Below are 18,395 nucleotides of genomic sequence, written 5' to 3'. Positions count from 1 at the left end.
TGTTCAGCAGTATAAAGCAGCTCTGGCACTGAAACACTTCAGGTGAACCAGTGTTTAAATCCATCACAGAATGACTGATCTTTTTTTTTTTTTGGTTGCTATGGATTACATCACTGACATTGTGTCTTTATTGGGAGTCGGTTAGAAGAACGAGAAAGTGAAGTGTGAGATCCTGCAGGATTTAACTAGCTGATTGTAGTTTTCTGTAAATAAATCCATTCCACAGTACGTATCAGCATGTATGTGATTGAAACATGAAACACACAGTAAACGATCCTGATCTGCTCGCTCATCCTGTTCACTTATAGCTGCCTGATGCGAGCGTTTTATCATCTTTTGTTAAAGACACCAGTCTGAGAAACTACCAAGTCTGAACTGAGATTTTTATGAAGCATTTTTCATCCGTTTCTGTTGTGAGATGTGTGTTGTTTATAAGATTATTTAACAGACAACACTTCAAGAAAAGGGTTGTAGAAGACATTAAGTCCTGGATGCAATACGGGGAGATTTTATTGCACACAAACGGAGCGTCAGAGCGTCTCTGTGCATACCCATAAACCCCCTCTCTGCATCGTAACACAACACACAACTGTGCCTCAAACACAGAAATACAAACCCGGCCTTAATCCACTTCAGCAGAGGTGTGAGGTGTGAGATCATATCGCGCTTAGGAGAGGAATTTATACAGCTTAGCCATCCTACACACTCCACACTCACACACACTTCACTCACGCACTCCACACACACTCCACACACACACACACACACACACTCCCCCACAGTGAAATCAAGCGTTAATGTGTTAATAATGTTTGCTACTTTTCCATCCATGGAAAAATCTCCTGGGCTTCTCCTGGCTCAGCGAGTGTGTTTAAGAGATGGAAAAAGACAGCAAGAATAATTAGCCTATTCTATTTCTTTTTTCTTTTTTTTTTTTTAGGTCACTGCAGGCTTTCCTTTACCTGAACAGTATTCAAAGCAGGTAAAGGTTGGTCTCATACTATATCTCAAGGAACCTTCAGTCTTTTCAAGTTGTTTTATTTATTTATTTTTAAGATTTATTTAATTGCTTTAGATATTATGTTGGAAAAGTGTGGATCTCAGGCTTGGATGGTGTGAAATACTGATTCCTCTCTGTACTCTAGAACCTGGAGCTGCTGGAGAAAGGCTGTGCTCATCTGAAGAGGCGGTTAGAGACGGCCAGGGCCTGCGGAGTACCAGTGGTGGTGGCTGTAAACACCTTCAGGTCAGAAAGTGTTGATTAATTCTCTATAACAGCAGCTCTGATAGTAGCGCAGCTTTATATTAATGCGCTCATTCTAATACGTTATCGTTGCTATAGTAACAGCTGATTCACAGGGACTCGTTGACGTAGTGACGTTTTCTTCTTCTAAGGAAACTTTTATTTAACATTTATGGAAGGAGTCTCCGGTGTCAGTGCTTTGGAACAGTAAAGCGTCCAGTAAAGCAGTGTTGATGTGTACTGATGTTCTGTCCTGTGCGTAGCTGTGACACAGAGCCTGAGGTGGAGATGGTGTGTAATCAGGCGAGGAGGTTTGGAGCGGTGGAGGCTGTGCAGTGCAGCAGCTGGTCTGAAGGGGGCGCTGGAGCACTGGAGCTGGCACGCAGTGTTCAGAGCGCGGCCGAGATCCAGAGCACACTTCACTTCCCCTACGAGCTGCAGGTACAGTGTGAGCTCTCAACCTTTTTACCCACTGACTCCATTTTAAAGGGCCACATTTCTGTGTCTTCCTGTCAAGCTCTCCCACTCCGCACCCCTCCACCACACACACACACACACACACACACACACACAAGCATGCACACATACGCACACACACACACACACACACATGCATGCACACATACGCACACACGCACACACAAGCATGCACACATACGCACACACACATACACACACACACACACATGCATGCACACATACGCACACACACACACACACACACACAAGCACGCACACACACACACACACACACACGCACACACAAGCATGCACACATACGCACACACACACACACACACACACACACTTGTTTGTTTGTTTTTCATTTTAACTAGACCTGTAATTAAAGGATTATTAACTCTTTTCTTAGTCTTGGTGCATTACTGTAAATAAGTTTACAATCCAAAGAAGGTTAGGTAACATATTTTACTGTTTTCCTGTTAATTACAAACAAGCAAGTAAACAAAATCCTCTCCTACACATGAAGAAGAAGAAGAAGAAGAAGAAGAATTGGAGTAATTGTAGTAGTAGTATTTGCTACATTTTTTGGTTATATGCAAATTGCATATTTTAATGATCTACTTCTTCATTTGCAACAAAGAGAAATTGTAACACAAATTTATTGTGCTAATGTATACATATGAGCAAAAAATAAACCTTTTAAGATTTATGGCCTTGAATTAAAGAACAAATTTTAAAAAAAAAAACAGCTTAATATTTTTTTTTATAATTAATATTTTTGTTGGTGGCCAGGTTTCAAATCCTGAAAGGCTTTTTTTTTAAATTAATGTTGTTGATAATTAATCCGATTAAATGATTATTTAAAATGAATGAATTAAAAAACTGTGTTGCGTTGTCATGTAATTATGTAATTGTGTAGTTGTTTTCAAAGTAATAAAAGTGATTTACTTCTGAAGTGCTTTCCACGTAGAAACCTTTAAAGGTCACGTCAACGTTAGGATGCAAAGACACATGGAAATTTAGATGCGAGTAATGGTTTCAGACTGATTTATTTACCGTTAAGTGAAGAGCAGTGTATTATCACCATCACCCCCTGAGAACCAGAGAAAAGTCAATTATCACCTCTGACATGGAGCTGTTTCATTATCAGCACATATTTCTAAGATTAAAGACGTATAATCAGAAATGACTGCACACGTGTCACTTCATTCAAGCCCAAAACGAGAAGAGATGGAGTTTTAACTGGGTGTGTGTGTGTGTGTGTGTGTGTGTGAAATGAATAGATTCACAGAGACATATGTTTTTTTTTGGTTTCAGATGCCTGTGATTGATAAGATGAGAAAAGCGGCCCGGCAGATGTTTGGTGCTGAAGATGTGGAGCTGTCAGCTGAAGCTAAAGAGAAGCTTGAACTTTATATAAAGCAGGTGGGGTTTATTCAGAACGTGAATAATATCTCTTACATGAATTCACTACAGTTTAAATGATCCAGGCTCATCAGATCAGATGTGAGATAATGTCCTAATCCGATCCGATTCATTTTCATGATTATCTGTATTTACTATCAAGAGCGTTTGTCAGAAATTTCTACATTTCTCATTTTTCTGTCGTTTTTCTCCTGGGTTGTTATAAATTAGTCTCGCTTGTTCCTGATCCTCACAGGGTTTTGGACATTACCCAGTTTGCATCACTGAGAGTCACATATGCATGAGTAATGAAGCTGAAGTGAAAGTGGTGCCGATTTCAGATATCCAGGCCTACGCAGGAGCAGGATTTCTCCGCTTTGTGCCAAACATGGTGAGCTTTACGCCCTTTACAGCCTCTGTTCCTCTGCTGGACTCGTCACACACACACTCATGTGTAACGGTGTAAAGATTCATCAGATCTGTGTCTCAGTATTTATAGTAAGGCTGTGTATGAAGGAGGCGTGGCCTTCATATAGCTGTCAGTCCCAGTGAAGGTGTTGAAAGAGGCGTGGCTTCACTGAAGAAAGTGAACAGGGTGTGGCCACCGTCAGTGTGGAGGAAGTGTGTCCTTTGTGCCTGTCAATCCCAGTAAAGGAGGCGTGGCCTCTGTTCTGTTTGTTATTTGCTGTATGTGACCTTTGTGCCTATCAGTTATTTTGAAGAAGGTGAAGGGGTGTGGCCTCTGTGCTTGTCAGTGTTAGTGAAAGATGTGAAGGAGGCGTGGCCTTTGTGTCTGTCATTACCTGTAAAAAAAAAATGAGGTGTGGCTTCTGCAATGTTGTGAAAAAAGTGAAGGAGGTGTGGCTTCTGTGTTAGTCAGTGACAGTGAAAGAGGTGAAGGAGGCGTGGCTTCTTTGCCTGACAGTCACAGTTAAGGAGGCGTGGCCTTTGTGTCTATCAATCCCAGTAAGGGAGGTGTGGCCTCTGTCATGTTTATTTTACTGCCAGTGGAAAAAGTGAAGGAGGCGTGGCTTCTGCCTCTGTCAGTCTCATTGAAACAGGCGTGGCTTCTGTGCCTGTCAGTCCCAGTGAAGGAGGTGTGGCCTTTGTTTCTGTGAATCTCAGTAAAAAAAGAGGTGTGGCTTATGTGCATGTGAGTCCCAATGAAGATGAAAAGGGGTGTGGCCTTTTTAACTATCCAGAAAGCAGGCATGGCTTCTGTGCTTATCAACAGGCCTATATTCCTATATTCTCTGGCCTATATTCTGTTTTTGCTAGTGCAACTGGAAGAGGTGGGCTTTGAGTCTCATTGAAGGAGGCGTGTCCTTTTGTGTCTGTCCGTCTCAGTGAAAGAGGCGTGGCCTTTCTTCTCTTAGTGCTAGTGAAAAAAGGTGAAGAAGGCGTGGCCTCTGAGCCTGTGAGTCATACTGAAGGAGGTGAAAGTGGGTGTGGCCTTTGAGATTGTCAGGAAAGCTGGTATATGCTTCTATCCCTGTCACTCTCTATAAAGGAAATGAAGGAGGCGGGGCCTCTGTTCTTGTCAGCCCCAGTGGAGGAGGCGTGGCCTCTCTACACGTCTGTATCTTTCGGTTATATAATCCTGCCATGAAGGTGACTGGAGTTTTGAGCTGTGTAATATATAACTTGTTTATTTTCCAGTGGAGAGTCAGTGAACTTTTGTGGAAAACCTTTCAGGAGATACGTTCATGAAAATAAAAGTTCTCATGTCATTAAAATCTTCAACGCACTGCACCCGTCTCTAACGTATCACACACAGTGTACGGTGAGTGAGAGGGGGTCGGTGGGGATGAGTCAACGGCGCTGATGAGTCTGAGAGAATGTGCCTCACACCGGTCACGCGTGGAGCGGATATTTTTATCCAGACGTGTTGCTAGGTTGCAAGTCTGCGCAGAGCTTGAGAACCTCAGCGAGAGCCAACATTGATCCAAGTGACCTTAGCACATTCGCGGGATTTATAGATCAGCTTTTTTAGAGCATTTTTACTGTGTTTGTTCTCCTTCTGCATGTTTTAAATATAAACGCGTGTTTATGTCAAGAGCGAGTCTCGGGTGCAGATTCGACCAGATGGTGTTATTAATTTCATGTTGCTGATTTTTCTCATGCTAAAGAGAGGAAGGATTTTTTTTTAGTTAATTATTCAAACAGCTTTAACAAACGTACACTGTTAATTTGAATTTGCTATTGCTGGTAAGACTTTAATTAAAGGTGGTGTTATTAGACCTATATGACACCTACATAAACCCTTCATGGCTGATAAACCTACATATCTTTTTTCATAAAGGCTTATTTCACTAGTTTTTTTTTTTTCAACTTTAATGACAAGCATATGTCAGGACATAACACCAAGTAACATAGATTTTAAGATTGTGTTATGACACTTTCAAGAATGCTTACACTATAATAACCCAGTTATGCATGTCTATGACACATGACATAGATTTTGTGGTATGACACTTCCTCGAATGTTTATACTGTAATAATTCATTTATGTATAGATATTTGATGTTGTTGACATAAGGTTATGTAATGACAGTTATGTATATCTATGTCATGTGACATAGATGTTGTTGACATTGTTATGGGTGACACTTTCCAGAATGCTTACACTATAAAAACACAGTTATGTGTGTTTTCTCTGACCCTGAAACACTATATGTTTCCTATTTCTGCTTATAAGATCTTTATGAATACCTATGTCATTGATATGACACTCTAATGACAGAGTTATGTACAGTATATTTTTTCCTTGGGCTTTAGAATACATTTGGTTTGACAGCCTGCTCTCATAATTGCAATTTGCAGAATGATTTTACTTAAAGGTCGTGTTCATAGTGCTGCATAACACTTACACAAGCCCTTCATGACAACTGATATAATGCTGATCATTGTTAGATTTTCTCTGAGGTTAGAATTGGTTTTAAAGTTTATATGTAAAACCACATTATTACCGTCATGTGATATACCAGACGCTACATGGGACACAAATGGCATTGCCATTTGTAAACATTTTTGAAAAACATTAAAACTTAAGTGTTATAACAGCCTTATGTCAACAAAAATCTGTGTTATGTCAGTTTGATAATAAAATTGACAAAAACAGCCTACATGACAACCGACCCCCTTTATGAGTGTTTATGTATGTCAGTTGTTATGAAAAGCCTATGCAGGTGTCATGTAAGCCTTATGAACACTGCCCTTTAGTAAACTGTGACCCTCCTTTTTCTTTCGTGAACTCGATTACAGAAAAGCTGTCGTGAAGATCCGACGTGGCCACGTTTGCTTGTCGAGAGTAACAGCTAGTAGCTCCTGCGTTTCAGGTAAGTTTATAATTTAATACGACTAATTTGTCCCAGCTGTAAACATTTTTTGAAAACTACGACTAATTACAAATGTTTTGGTTTGATTCTGGCTACCGTTTTGTGCTCGTAGAAAAAGGGTTCTTCAGCGGGTTCTTTAAATAATTAAAAGTTCTTAGCTTCCTAAAGGGTCCTAGTTTGGAACCTGTTCTGACAAGAAAACACTCAGTTCTACATAGAACCTTTAAGTGTTTTCCCATGAAGGACAAATAAACCCTTCATGACTGCTCATATAAACCACATACCTGTTTATAAGCACTTATTCCAATAAGCATCAACTGACATAAAGACAAGTTGACATAACACTATGTCTATGTCAAGTGACAAGTTTTTTCTCTGAACCTTAAGTACAGTGTGTTTCCTATTTCTGCTTATAAGGCTTAAATGAATACCTCCAGCATTATCACGACTCTGTAATAACACTTTAATGACAGACTTATGTACAGGTTATTTCTTACTTAGCTCTTAATAAGAGTGAGTTTAATTTGACAGCATGCTCTCATGTTCTTTGTGTAATTAAGGGTTCTTAGCTGTTGTAAACTCTGTTGTAAGGCTCTACATAGAACCTTTAAAGGTTCTCTTAGTGGGACAACAGAAGAATCCTTATGGGTTCCTCATTTAACTCCTACATAAACCCATCATGACGTGATATAAACATATATACCTGTTTATGATGGCTTATTCCAATAAATGTGAAATGACATAAAGACTTTTTTTACAATTTTAATAAAAGGTTTAATGTCATGTAATGACAAGACATAACACAGTGTCAGTATCAAGTGACACCGATTTTGTAGACGTTGTGTTATGACACTTTCCAGAATGCATATACTGTCATAACACAGTTATGTATATTTTCTCTGAATCCTAAGTAAAGTATGTTTCCTATTTCTGCTAATACAATTTAAATGAATATCTATGACAATGTCATGACTCTGTAATGTCAGTCTTATGTACAGTATATTTTTTGGCACTTAATTCGAGTGAGTTTGGTTCAACAGCATGCTCTCTGTTATAGAACCTTCAAGGATTCTCCCATGGAGACAACCAATGAATCCTTAAGGGTTCTAGATTTGACACCTACATAAACCCGTCATTACACCTGATTTAAACCTACATATGTGTTTATAAAGGCTTATTCCAATAAGCATCAACTTCTTCAATGTAATGAAATTTTCCTACAATTTTTGTAGTTTGAAATCCATTCTGATTGCAAAACACAAGGAGAACCCACAAATCCTTAAGGGTTCTAGATTTGGCACCTACATAAACCCTTCATTACAACTGATATAAAACATCTTACCTGTTTATACAGGTTTCCAAAAAGTGCCAACTTTTCAACAGTAATAAAAGGTTTTAGTATCCATTAGAAATCCGTTCTGATTGGGAAACGCTGTGTTGTGAGGTTCTGTAAAGAACCTTTAAGGAACACCCAGATAACCTTCAGGGGTTCTGGATTGGACATTTTTTCTAAGCGTGTACAGTTAGAATGGTAAATGATGGTAAACTCCTAATCAATACAGAAGGAAATCTTGATTGTGGTGAACGGGAGAAGGTTTTAATCCATTACTGGGTGTATTTTCCATTTCAGGATTGAATTCCATCTCGGCAGAAAAGGAGGTCACGTTCCGAGAAGCTTCTGAAAAATGCATTTTATCTTTAACTGCTCCTGCGTATTATCCGAGCTGTCCATCAGGAGAAGCAGCTGCAGCTCGGAGTGTGTGTGTGTGTGTGTGTGTGTGGTTTAATAATATCACTAAAGCACAGTGAGTACATCCTGCTCTGCCAAGTACTACAGCTGTGTTACGTGTGATTTTACTATTACACCAGCCGAGATGTATTTTTCTTTATTTATCAATCAGTATTTTTCTTTTTTCAGAAGTTCTCGACGTCAGTCAAATTGTGTTAATTTGCCTTTGAGCTACTTTCCACCAAGTGGTTAAAAATGGTTTAAAAAAAGATTCCCACTCATAATCTGTTTTTTTAATCCATGATCCTTTCCGATCACACTGTTATATAACACAGTTGCAGGTTAAACATGTAAACCTGTCTAAAAATGTATTAGTATCATATTTCCACACGATTTTTTAAAATCATTTATAGACACGTTTACATATATAAATACACTCTAAGATCTGTTCTTTCACATTTAGGAAGAGTCAGACATTTTAAAGACTATTTAGCTTCATAAAGCTGATTTAACTAACAAAAAAAAGCAAGAAAAATGACCTAGATTATAAAGTTATACTTATATTTGGAAAAACATTTACACTACATCGTACTCATTATGACTTTATATCGGTTACTTTCAAGTTCAGCTGATTTATACCAAATACATACATAAAGTGTATTGTGTACAATATCACAGCCTGTTTGAATTCTTGATTCTGATTGGTCAGAAGTTGTTGATTCATTTTCAATAACTGCAGGTTTATATTAATGTGCTTGTTCTCATACGTTATTGTTTCTATAGTAACAGGTCATTCACAGGGACTTGTACGGCGGACGCTTCACAAAAAAACGTGTAATTGCTGTTATGGAGACGTTTTCACATTTCACATTTATGGAAGGAGTCTCCAGTGTCAGGGCTTTGTAACAGTCAGAGGTCAAGCTATAACTTTAAGTTTTCAGGATAGTGGAGTTTATGTGTTTTGCGGTTTTTCGATGTGACAAGCTGCTTTTTTTGTTTTGTTTTGTCTTATTGACTTCAAGAGAGTGAAAAAGAGGCAGGTGAGGGTTTATAGCTGCTATAATTTGAGTGAAAACAGAAATGAACTTGTAACTTGAACTTAAATGTAACTATAAATGGTTAAAAAGTATGTTTTGCTTTAATAAATAAAATTTTGTAATCCTCGTGGTGGTATAACAATGTAATAAAACACTTCAGGAAGCAATAACTCTGGTAACGGTAACCATGAATGTTAGAGCCTCGTTTAATTAATATTCCTGGTTATATATTATTATTAATAATTTTGAATAATATTGTATTGTAATGAATTTCTGCATTCTGATAAACACTAATAAAGTTATTAATATATATTTCTATAATTACACTGTAGTCCTGTGATTCAGTTTAACAGTGTAGATTTGTCTGTCTTGAACTTTTTTTCTTTTTTTTCTTTTTTTTTTCTACATTTGAGCTTCCCCATGTCTCTAGTTCTCAGGCTTTGAGGCTAAAATAGTATCTGGTGCTTGTTTTGATCAGAGCATCTAACTAAATAATGCAGTTATATCAGTTATATGGTCACTTTAATACTGTTGTGTGTTTGTGTTTTTGTGCATTCTTGGTGTGTCTCTTTTATATTTTTATACTTACATATTTTTTATTTTTTATATTTTTATATCTGCTGCTGTAACAATGCAAATTTCCCCATTAGGGGACGAATAAAGGATTATCTTATCTTATATATATATATAAAGGCCAAAATGAAGAATGGTTTTGAGGCACCATGAGCAAAACGTGAAAAACAAAGTGAGCGAACGCTAAAAAAGCCCTGTGCGTTAAATTATAAATAGCCCTGAGGACACACACTGATCACGAGACACACACGAGTTTACGATCATCCGTGTTCCAGGTGAAAATGTAAACCATAAGCGTGTGTAATGCAATAATGTAACGAGTGTGTGGTTTAATTTCACAGTCAAATGGATAATATTATTTTTGTATCTTTATCATCCAGTCAAGCTTTAATAAATTATGATTCTTAATTTCTTAAAAAACATGATTCTTAAACACAATTCATTTATTTCCGCATGTGATTCTTACATGATTCATTAATTTTCACATGTGATTCTTACATGATTCATTTATTTCCACATGTGATTCTTAAACATAATTTATTTATTTACACATGTGATTCTTACAAGATTCATTTATTTCCACATGTGATTCTTAAACATAATTCATTTATTTCCACATGTGATTCTTAAACATGATTTATTTATTTCCACATGTGATTCTTACAAGATTCATTTATTTACACATGTGATTCTTACATGATTCATTTATTTACACATGTGATTCTTAAACGTGATTCATTTATTTCCACATGTGATTCTTACAAGATTCATTTATTTCCACATGTGATTCTTACATGATTCATTTATTTCCACATGTGATTCTTACAAGATTCATTTATTTCCACATGTGATTCTTACATGATTCATTTATTTACATATGTGATTCTTACATGATTCATTTATTTACATATGTGATTCTTAAACATGATTCATTTATTTCCACATTTGATTCTTAAACACGATTCATTTATTTACACATGTGATTCTTACATGATTCATTTATTTCCACATGTGATTCTTACAAGATTCATTTATTTCCACATGTGATTCTTAAACGTGATTCATTTATTTCCACATATGATTCTTACAAGATTCATTTATTTCCACATGTGATTCTTACATGATTAATTTATTTACACATGTGATTCTTACAAGATTCATTTATTTCCACATGTGATTCTTAAACGTGATTCATTAATTTCCACATGTGATTCTTAAACACGATTCATTTATTTCCACATGTGATTCTTACAAGATTCATTTATTTCCAATTGTGATTCTTAAACACGATTCATTTATTTCCACATGTGATTCTTACATGATTCATTTATTTCCAATTGTGATTCTTAAACGTGATTCATTTATTTCCAATTGTGATTCTTAAACGTGATTCATTTATTTCCACACGTGATTCTTACATGATTCATTAATTTCCACATGTGATTCTTACATGATTTATTTATTTACACATGTGATTCTTAAACACAATTCATTTATTTAAACACAATTCATTTATTTCCACATGTGATTCTTACATGATTCATTTATTTCCACATGTGATTCTTACATGATTCATTTATTTCCACATGTGATTCTTACACGATTCATTTATTTCCACATGTGATTCTTAAACACGATTCATTTATTTCCACATTTGATTCTTACATGATTCATTTATTTCCACATGTGATTCTTACATGATTCATTTATTTCCACATGTGATTCTTACATGATTCATTTATTTCCACATGTGATTCTTACATGATTCATTTATTTCCACATGTGATTCTTACATGATTTATTTATTTCCACATGTGATTTTTACATGTTCTGAATTAACATTTTACATTTTCATTTCAGTATTTTTAGGCAGACATTTCTGTTTCCAAACTCTTTTTAATGTTACACGTATCATTTTCTGCAGATGACGAAGAAGCACTAGATAATAGTTCGTGGATAAATCGTGGATAAAAATGGAAATAAGATCTTCTCCTTTAAAGCCAAACTTAATAACTGCTTTTTTCTTGCTGAGATTTTGACATTACGATTTGGTCGTGACGTCATCAGCAGCGCTGCTATAAAAGCCATTTCAATGACGTCATCGGGAACTGTCAGTCAGGCGGTTGCTATGGAAACTGATGAGCGCATGGTGCAAACAGAGCTTCTTACATAGACACACACACACATATACACACAGACACACATACAAGCACATGCACTCACACATCGAGCTCCATCAGCGCGCGCTCCACTACGCAGGTAGGTGATGGTGATGCGTTTTACTATTTTTATAACCTGCAGTCTGAGTTTTAACATGTTTGATAAAATAAAACAGTAAAATCTGATGCTCTGTTCCATGCAAACTGCAAACGTGCACAAAATACAGCCTGGAAACTTTATTCTGCAGAATGGCTGTGTGTTCTCTGCACATTTTATTCTTCATAAAAATGTTAAATCATTTGTAAAGTGCTCCACTTGATTATTATTATTATTATTATTATTATTATTATTATTATTATTACGGCAGTATTTGTTGATGTTTAAATAATTACTTGTTGTATATATTTAGGTCAGATTTTTTTCACACAGCAAAACATTTACTTTTTTTTTTTTTTTTTTTATTTAAAAAACAAAAACTTTCTTGGAACTTCTTATAAAACTATTTTGGGGGTGGGGCTACAATGACAATATGATGATGACATTAAACGTTAAATAAGCTACCTGTGTACTAAGCTAGCTAGCTAATTTAATTGAAAATGCGATTTTTCAAGGGTTCTTTGGGTGCTAAATGGTTTTAGATTTAGATGTTTTCTGAGGCTTTTTCGCTTTTGCATTTTTTTATATATTATTAATTTATAATTTATTATTAATACACATTTTCTGAGTTTTGGCCTCCAGTACACACGAAGACGGTGTTTCACTCACTGAAAATGAAGCTTTTTCGAACATGAATTCTATTTTTACTTTTATTTGTGAACTCACGTTGATTTTTGAAAGCGCTTACGACCTGTGCATGTCCGTTGCATGTGTTTTGCGTGTGTTATGAACGTGTCAGGACTCCGTTTATCACGGCTGCTGACCAGGTGGTTAGTTTCTGCTCTGTAATTTCTCACTGTAGTCATTACTAGTTCCACCTCACCATCAGTACACACTTATGAATCATCGTGTTTGTCATGTTTCCTTTTAGAAAAATCGGCATCTTGGTGTTTTTCTGCATTTCATCTTCTCTACCGCTCAGTACGCAGCGTTTAACGTCATTCTGGAGCCACCTACTGGTCTGGTGTTTTCATGTGAGCTTTTTCAAAATGTTTTTGTGTTTTCGACCGAGATATTTTCACAATTGCTGTACCTGTGGAGAGGATTTTTTTTAAATGGAGTGGTTTGTTTCAGAGAGGTTCCTACACAGGGACAAATAAAAGAATTATTTATGGTGGTATATGAGATCTTTTTTTTCTAAATGCACCTAATTGATTTAACTGATCTAACAAAATAGTTATTTTGGTTGATTTTGACTTCGTAAAGATATTGTAAATTACATCACTGGGAAAATGATAATGGGAATCTTACTCATGTCGATCTGTGACAAATGAGAGCTTGTTATGGTAGCTAATTATTAGGATATTAGGATGTTCAGATTTACATATTCATATACATATAAATATGAGTTTTAGTTGATACTATTTTAATTGATTCTGAGCCTTGGGAAGTAACTGGGTTTGTTTGTGTGTGTGTGTGTGTGTGTGTGTGCAATATGTCTGTTCATATTTAAACAAAAGAGCACAAAGGGTTCATTAAGTTTAATCTATATACCAGGCTGCAGGTGGAAAAACGCAGCATCTGTATTTACCTTGCGTTGCTCTTGGTTTTTATCTGTAGAAGAACACACACAGTCAATAAAGTCAATACAGCAGCTCATTATTCTCTCACTGCCAATAATCCCAGTGTTGAATTAACTCAGCACGTCCAGTAAGTCCAACAGGATTAGGATTTTATTGTGTGTGTGTGTGTATGTGTGTGTGTGTATTTTGTTAATACTTGGGATGTAAATTTATGGCTAATGCAGTTCAGAAAGACTGAATTCTCTGACATTCTTAATTATAGGTGAAAATCTCACTTTCTCACACAACACAATACTCAATGGTTTACGATTCTGTTCAGCACTGATATGATTCAGTTCAGCATTGATATGATTCAGTTCAGCACCAATACAATTCATTTTCGCACTGATATGATTCAGTTTAGTACAGATATAATTAATTTCAGCTCGAGTACTATTCAGTTCAGCACTGATATGATGAGAGGCAAACACTGTCTCTGCCTGTCAATCACAGTGACACTAGCGAATCATAGGCATCTGTGAGCTCGTGTATGTGGAAGAGGGCAGATAGCGCTTTCCTCCAATGGGTTACAGTGTTGCAAGTATACAGTATATATATATAAATATATAAAACTTAACCATTTTCTTTTTTTTTATTCCAACAGCATTGTCAATCTAGGCTTGTAGATTTTTTTCCCCCAAAATGCTATTTTCTTTACACCTCTACACTTAAATAAATACCCATATCATAAGAATTTTTAAAATACTTTCTTTACTACTGATGTGAAATACTGATGTTTTCCTGATCTCATGAAAAACTCAGGTGAATTCTGAGTAGCACGGTGGTAAAGTCTTCTCCCTGATGTTGGGAAGCTGAAATTGGAATCCTGATGAAAAGATTGAAAATGCAATGAAAACATGCGGAGGCTTCATGTGTGTCGGAGAACGTGTCAGCCTTCACACCTACAGATTAATAGAAAGGTGAACTGGCTTCTAGGTGAGAATTGCCAACAGGAGATTGAATGAATGGTACGCTCTTGGAAAGGTTAGCACACCGGTGAGGCAAAGAAGCCTTAATTATCCAATAAACCCTTAAAGAATGCTTCACGAACACTTTCTAAGAGGATAATGCTGTAAACAGAATAAACCCCTAAGAGATTTACAATCCTTAATTGTACTCTGGAAGAATGCTTAAAGGTTCTTTTATAAGGAACCTTATAACAGACTGTTCTTTATGAGAAGGATTTCCTACTAGAACCATATTTTGGAAGTAAAGAAGCTTTAATTATCCAGTGAAGATGAGAAATTGAATAAACTCATAGGATTTAGAGTCCTTAAGGGTTTTTCAGTTGTCCCTCTGAGGTACTGCTTAAAGGTTCTGTGTAGAACTATGCAACTGTTGTTTCCTATGAGTAAGGTTTTGAAGAAGAAGAAGAACCATTTTTTTGGATCTCTTACTTATCCAATGAACCCTTAAAGAACCGTTTCAGACACTCTTAGAAAGTTTAGAAGCTTAATATTCTATGTAGAATCCTACAACAGTGTTTCCCTATGAAAAAAACAAGGCTTCAAGCAGAACCCTGTTTTGGAAGCTAGGACGTTTTAATCATTTGTTTCTTTTCCTCTGGATGAACCCTTAATGGTGCAATGCAGAAGCCTACAACAGTGTTTCTCTATCAGAAAGGGTTCCAAATAGAAGTCTTAAGAATCCAATGAACTCTTAAAGGACGCTTTTATCTATAAATCTGGAAAGTTGAAAAAGGAATAAAATCTAGAGCCCTTAAGAGTAATCTGGATATCTCTCTTGGGAAGAACTTTGCAGAAGTATAAAAGGTTCCAGTAGAATCATTTTAGGGGGGCTGGGAAGCCTTAATTATCAAATGCACACTTAAAGAACCCTTGAAGAACCTTTGTATCCAAACAGTGTAATGTTGGAAGTTGAATAAACTCTTTGAGGGTTCTTTGGTTGGCCCCTTTTAGGGGAATCTGTAAAGATGTTATTGAAGCCCACCACAAGAAATATTCTTATCAGAAAGGGTTCCAAGTAAAACATTTTTTGGATGCTAAGAACCCATAATTATCCAATGAACCCTTCAAGAACCCTTGAAAATCCTTTTTTTTCCCCTAAAAGTGTAGTCATGTGACAGCTTGCTGTAAGTACATCAGAAAAAAAGCTATTTACTGTTATCATTAAGAGATCAAGAGTCTTCATAAAATTGTATCCAGTCTGAATTTGGAGGTTCATGTCCATTTTAATGAAACATCTATTCTATATATTCTGTGCTGATTAAAATGATGGTAAAAGTTCATTTTGATATAATCCTGATTTTTGTTGTTGTTGCATTTCAGCTATTTCATCAGTTTAACCCACTGATATCTGTAGAAGACGCCATCTCTAAATAATCATTTCATGTTTCCTGGATACTGGTTCCTTACAGCTGCTGGAGAAACTTTATTGCCCCTTAACCAATGGCGACTGAAGAAAGCAACGGTGCAGAGTTCCAGGAGAAAACAGGCTTGAAGAGAAAACTAACAGGACCGCCACGACTTCTGTTGGGCAAAACCAGGTCTCCAGGTCAAGATGAAAAGAAATCAAGAAAGCATAGACGACCCAACAACGATGACACACCAATGGACACAGAAAAAGATCAGCAAAGCACTGAACTACACGAGCTGACGAGTCCTGAAAGTCCTGAAACTCTCCTGACTACAGAACTTGATGGAGGACCTTGCATGGATCTCCAAGACGAGCGTTTGGAAACAACTTCAAATTTGGAAGAGAACACGAAGAAAAGGCGGAGAAGAAGCAAAGCTGGAGCAACCATAAGACGGATTTTCTCCTGTGTTAGGAGGAGAAAGGAGTTGGGAATGAAAGCTGTGGAGGATGCCGAGGAAAACACGAACTACGGGGGACACAACAGCATCCAAGACAAGGAGCTTCTGACCCATCCATGTGATTCCTTGAAAATGAAGCATGAACAAGAGCAGGGTAAGAAGATTAGTGCAAGAAAGTTCAAGGTGAGAATGTGGCACATCTTCAGAAAACATTCATCCAAAGGCAAGCAGGAACGTGAAGAACATGAAGGAGGACGATGTAATGATACTTTCACTGAAATATCTTCAGAAACAAGTGTTGATCGGTACATATCTGGTCCTGCAGAACCACCAGCTGTGGATGAACAGCAGAATGAATCAAGTGGGATTAACGAGGATGCAACCAGAATCCATGAGGAAAACTGTTTGGAATCACGAGATCCCAAAAATGAGGTTATGGAAATGATTTCCTTGGATGTAGAGGTGAACGTTGACTCGAATGCTGTATTCGTTCATGAAAATCACCAACATCCATCCGAATCCCACTTCCCGTGTCTTGTAGATGAAGAGGAGCCCAAGATACAGATTAGCGAGGCTCCGCTAACAGGGATTGTCGAGTCTTCTTCCGATCTGGAAGATTCCAGGATGTCTCCAGAAGATCTGGTTACAGATGATATGGTAGTCGATGTTCCAGTTGAAAACGCCAACGTTTTTAAATGCAAACCTGTCATCACGATAGAAGACGTTCATTCATCGGACGAAGAAAATGATGACTTGTTTGAAAACACAGCTCCGCAGTACGGCACGCTGTCGCCGCTCCTTGCGCTTAACGGATCCTGTTACACGTTAAAGACTTCAGATAATCGCTTTTCCGAGATCCTGCTCGCTCAGACGGCTTTGTCTTTGGTCCGCGCAGCTATTAGCGGTGCCGTAGAACAGCTTTCAGCCGAGCTGCAGAGCCGTCAGATGGATCGAGATCATGTCTAATACCCCCACACACACTCAGAAACACACACACACACTAGTCCTCACACACTGCAGCCAAGAATCAGTTTCTGTGCTGTTATCACTGGGGCAGGACTCAGATCCCTGGATGAAAATCAGTGTGCTTTATTTACGCCTCGCTGTTAGATGAGTTAGCGTGGTATTGTTTGCATGCATGCTTGTCCTCAGAATAACAGATTTGTATCATGTATTGACCTGTAAGTGTTTTCAGTGTTATCTTGATATAATATGAAAATATTGGAGATTGGAAAATTCATTTATCTATTTATCTATTTATCACAGACATGCAAAAATGTTAGCATTGGCTAAATTGGAGTAAAATATCTATTAAAAATAAATAACCTTGTAACTGGTTTTATTTCATTACTCCTCCGCCAGTTGTACGGTATTTTTAGCCTGAATGTGACATTATCTCTCATATCACTGCAACGTAAGCCTCGTTTCTATAGCAATGGAGAACCCATGTTTTGCAGTTTCCAGCTACACAACATGTTGTTTTGCCTTCATTTTTTCCCCCAGTTTTCTGGAAATAAAATAACAAATAAAGTATTGATTTGCTTTGTGTTACGATGGAAAGGAATCTTTGAACTTATTGTTTTAAATAAATGGAAATGTGTGGGGACAGCAGGCAGGGAAAGAAGCCATTTATCTTCCTGTGGATTATGTCCATATGTAAATGTAAACCATGTAGGCAAATGTGTTACGCTCCGGAGCTCCTGCTCAAGGTCGGCCTCAACGTTCGCTTGAGACCGTGTAAGATTTGGTTTCCGCATATCATCAGTAAAGTCAGAAGAGCACTTTGTGACAGCAACGGTGATAATTTGTCAATCTGAGTGGAAAAGTTTCCATTTTTCAAGCAAACGCTTCCCTCTAGTGGTAACGCAGGATGAAGATATAACCTCAAAAAAAAAAAAAAAAAAAAAAAAAAAAAACCTCAAAAATATGTCTCTGTGGAATTGCCTTTTCTTTCCGA

General features: G+C 37.0%; 2 protein-coding genes across 4 annotated transcripts in view; both read left to right on the top strand.

Annotated features, from left to right (window-relative positions):
* mthfd1a (methylenetetrahydrofolate dehydrogenase (NADP+ dependent) 1a, methenyltetrahydrofolate cyclohydrolase, formyltetrahydrofolate synthetase) overlaps positions 1–9,537 on the top strand; it is a 34,544-nt gene extending 25,007 nt beyond the window's left edge. For 2 of the 3 annotated variants that reach the window (XM_034313846.2, XM_034313845.2), the window contains exons 23-29: positions 941–988; positions 1,146–1,246; positions 1,507–1,684; positions 3,023–3,130; positions 3,366–3,500; positions 6,374–6,447; positions 8,078–9,537. In XM_034313846.2, coding sequence (XP_034169737.2) covers positions 941–988; positions 1,146–1,246; positions 1,507–1,684; positions 3,023–3,130; positions 3,366–3,500; positions 6,374–6,430 — 627 coding nt within the window. In that variant the 3' untranslated portion in view covers positions 6,431–6,447; positions 8,078–9,537. The remainder of the gene's footprint in view (positions 1–940; positions 989–1,145; positions 1,247–1,506; positions 1,685–3,022; positions 3,131–3,365; positions 3,501–6,373; positions 6,448–8,077) is intronic. The other variant, XM_034313847.2, reaches the window with a different exon arrangement.
* A 1,837-nt stretch (positions 9,538–11,374) lies between these two features.
* Positions 11,375–18,280, top strand: si:dkey-1h6.8 (uncharacterized). The gene is made up of 2 exons (XM_034313856.2): positions 11,375–12,045; positions 15,953–18,280. The coding sequence occupies exon 2, from the start codon at positions 16,073–16,075 to the stop codon at positions 17,402–17,404; it is 1,332 nt and encodes a 443-aa protein (XP_034169747.1). The 5' UTR covers positions 11,375–12,045; positions 15,953–16,072; the 3' UTR covers positions 17,405–18,280.
* Positions 18,281–18,395: the final 115 nt, after the last annotated feature.

The sequence above is a fragment of the Pangasianodon hypophthalmus genome, chromosome 19 (genome assembly GCF_027358585.1).
Source record: "Pangasianodon hypophthalmus isolate fPanHyp1 chromosome 19, fPanHyp1.pri, whole genome shotgun sequence".
Taxonomy (NCBI): Eukaryota; Metazoa; Chordata; class Actinopteri; order Siluriformes; family Pangasiidae; genus Pangasianodon; species Pangasianodon hypophthalmus.
This window is presented reverse-complemented; position numbering and strand designations above follow the sequence as displayed.

What these genes read in the sequence shown, in the direction of transcription:
- si:dkey-1h6.8 (XM_034313856.2), top strand. Translation starts at nt 16,073, where the DNA reads ATGGCGACTGAAGAAAGCAACGGTGCAGAGTTCCAGGAGAAAACAGGC.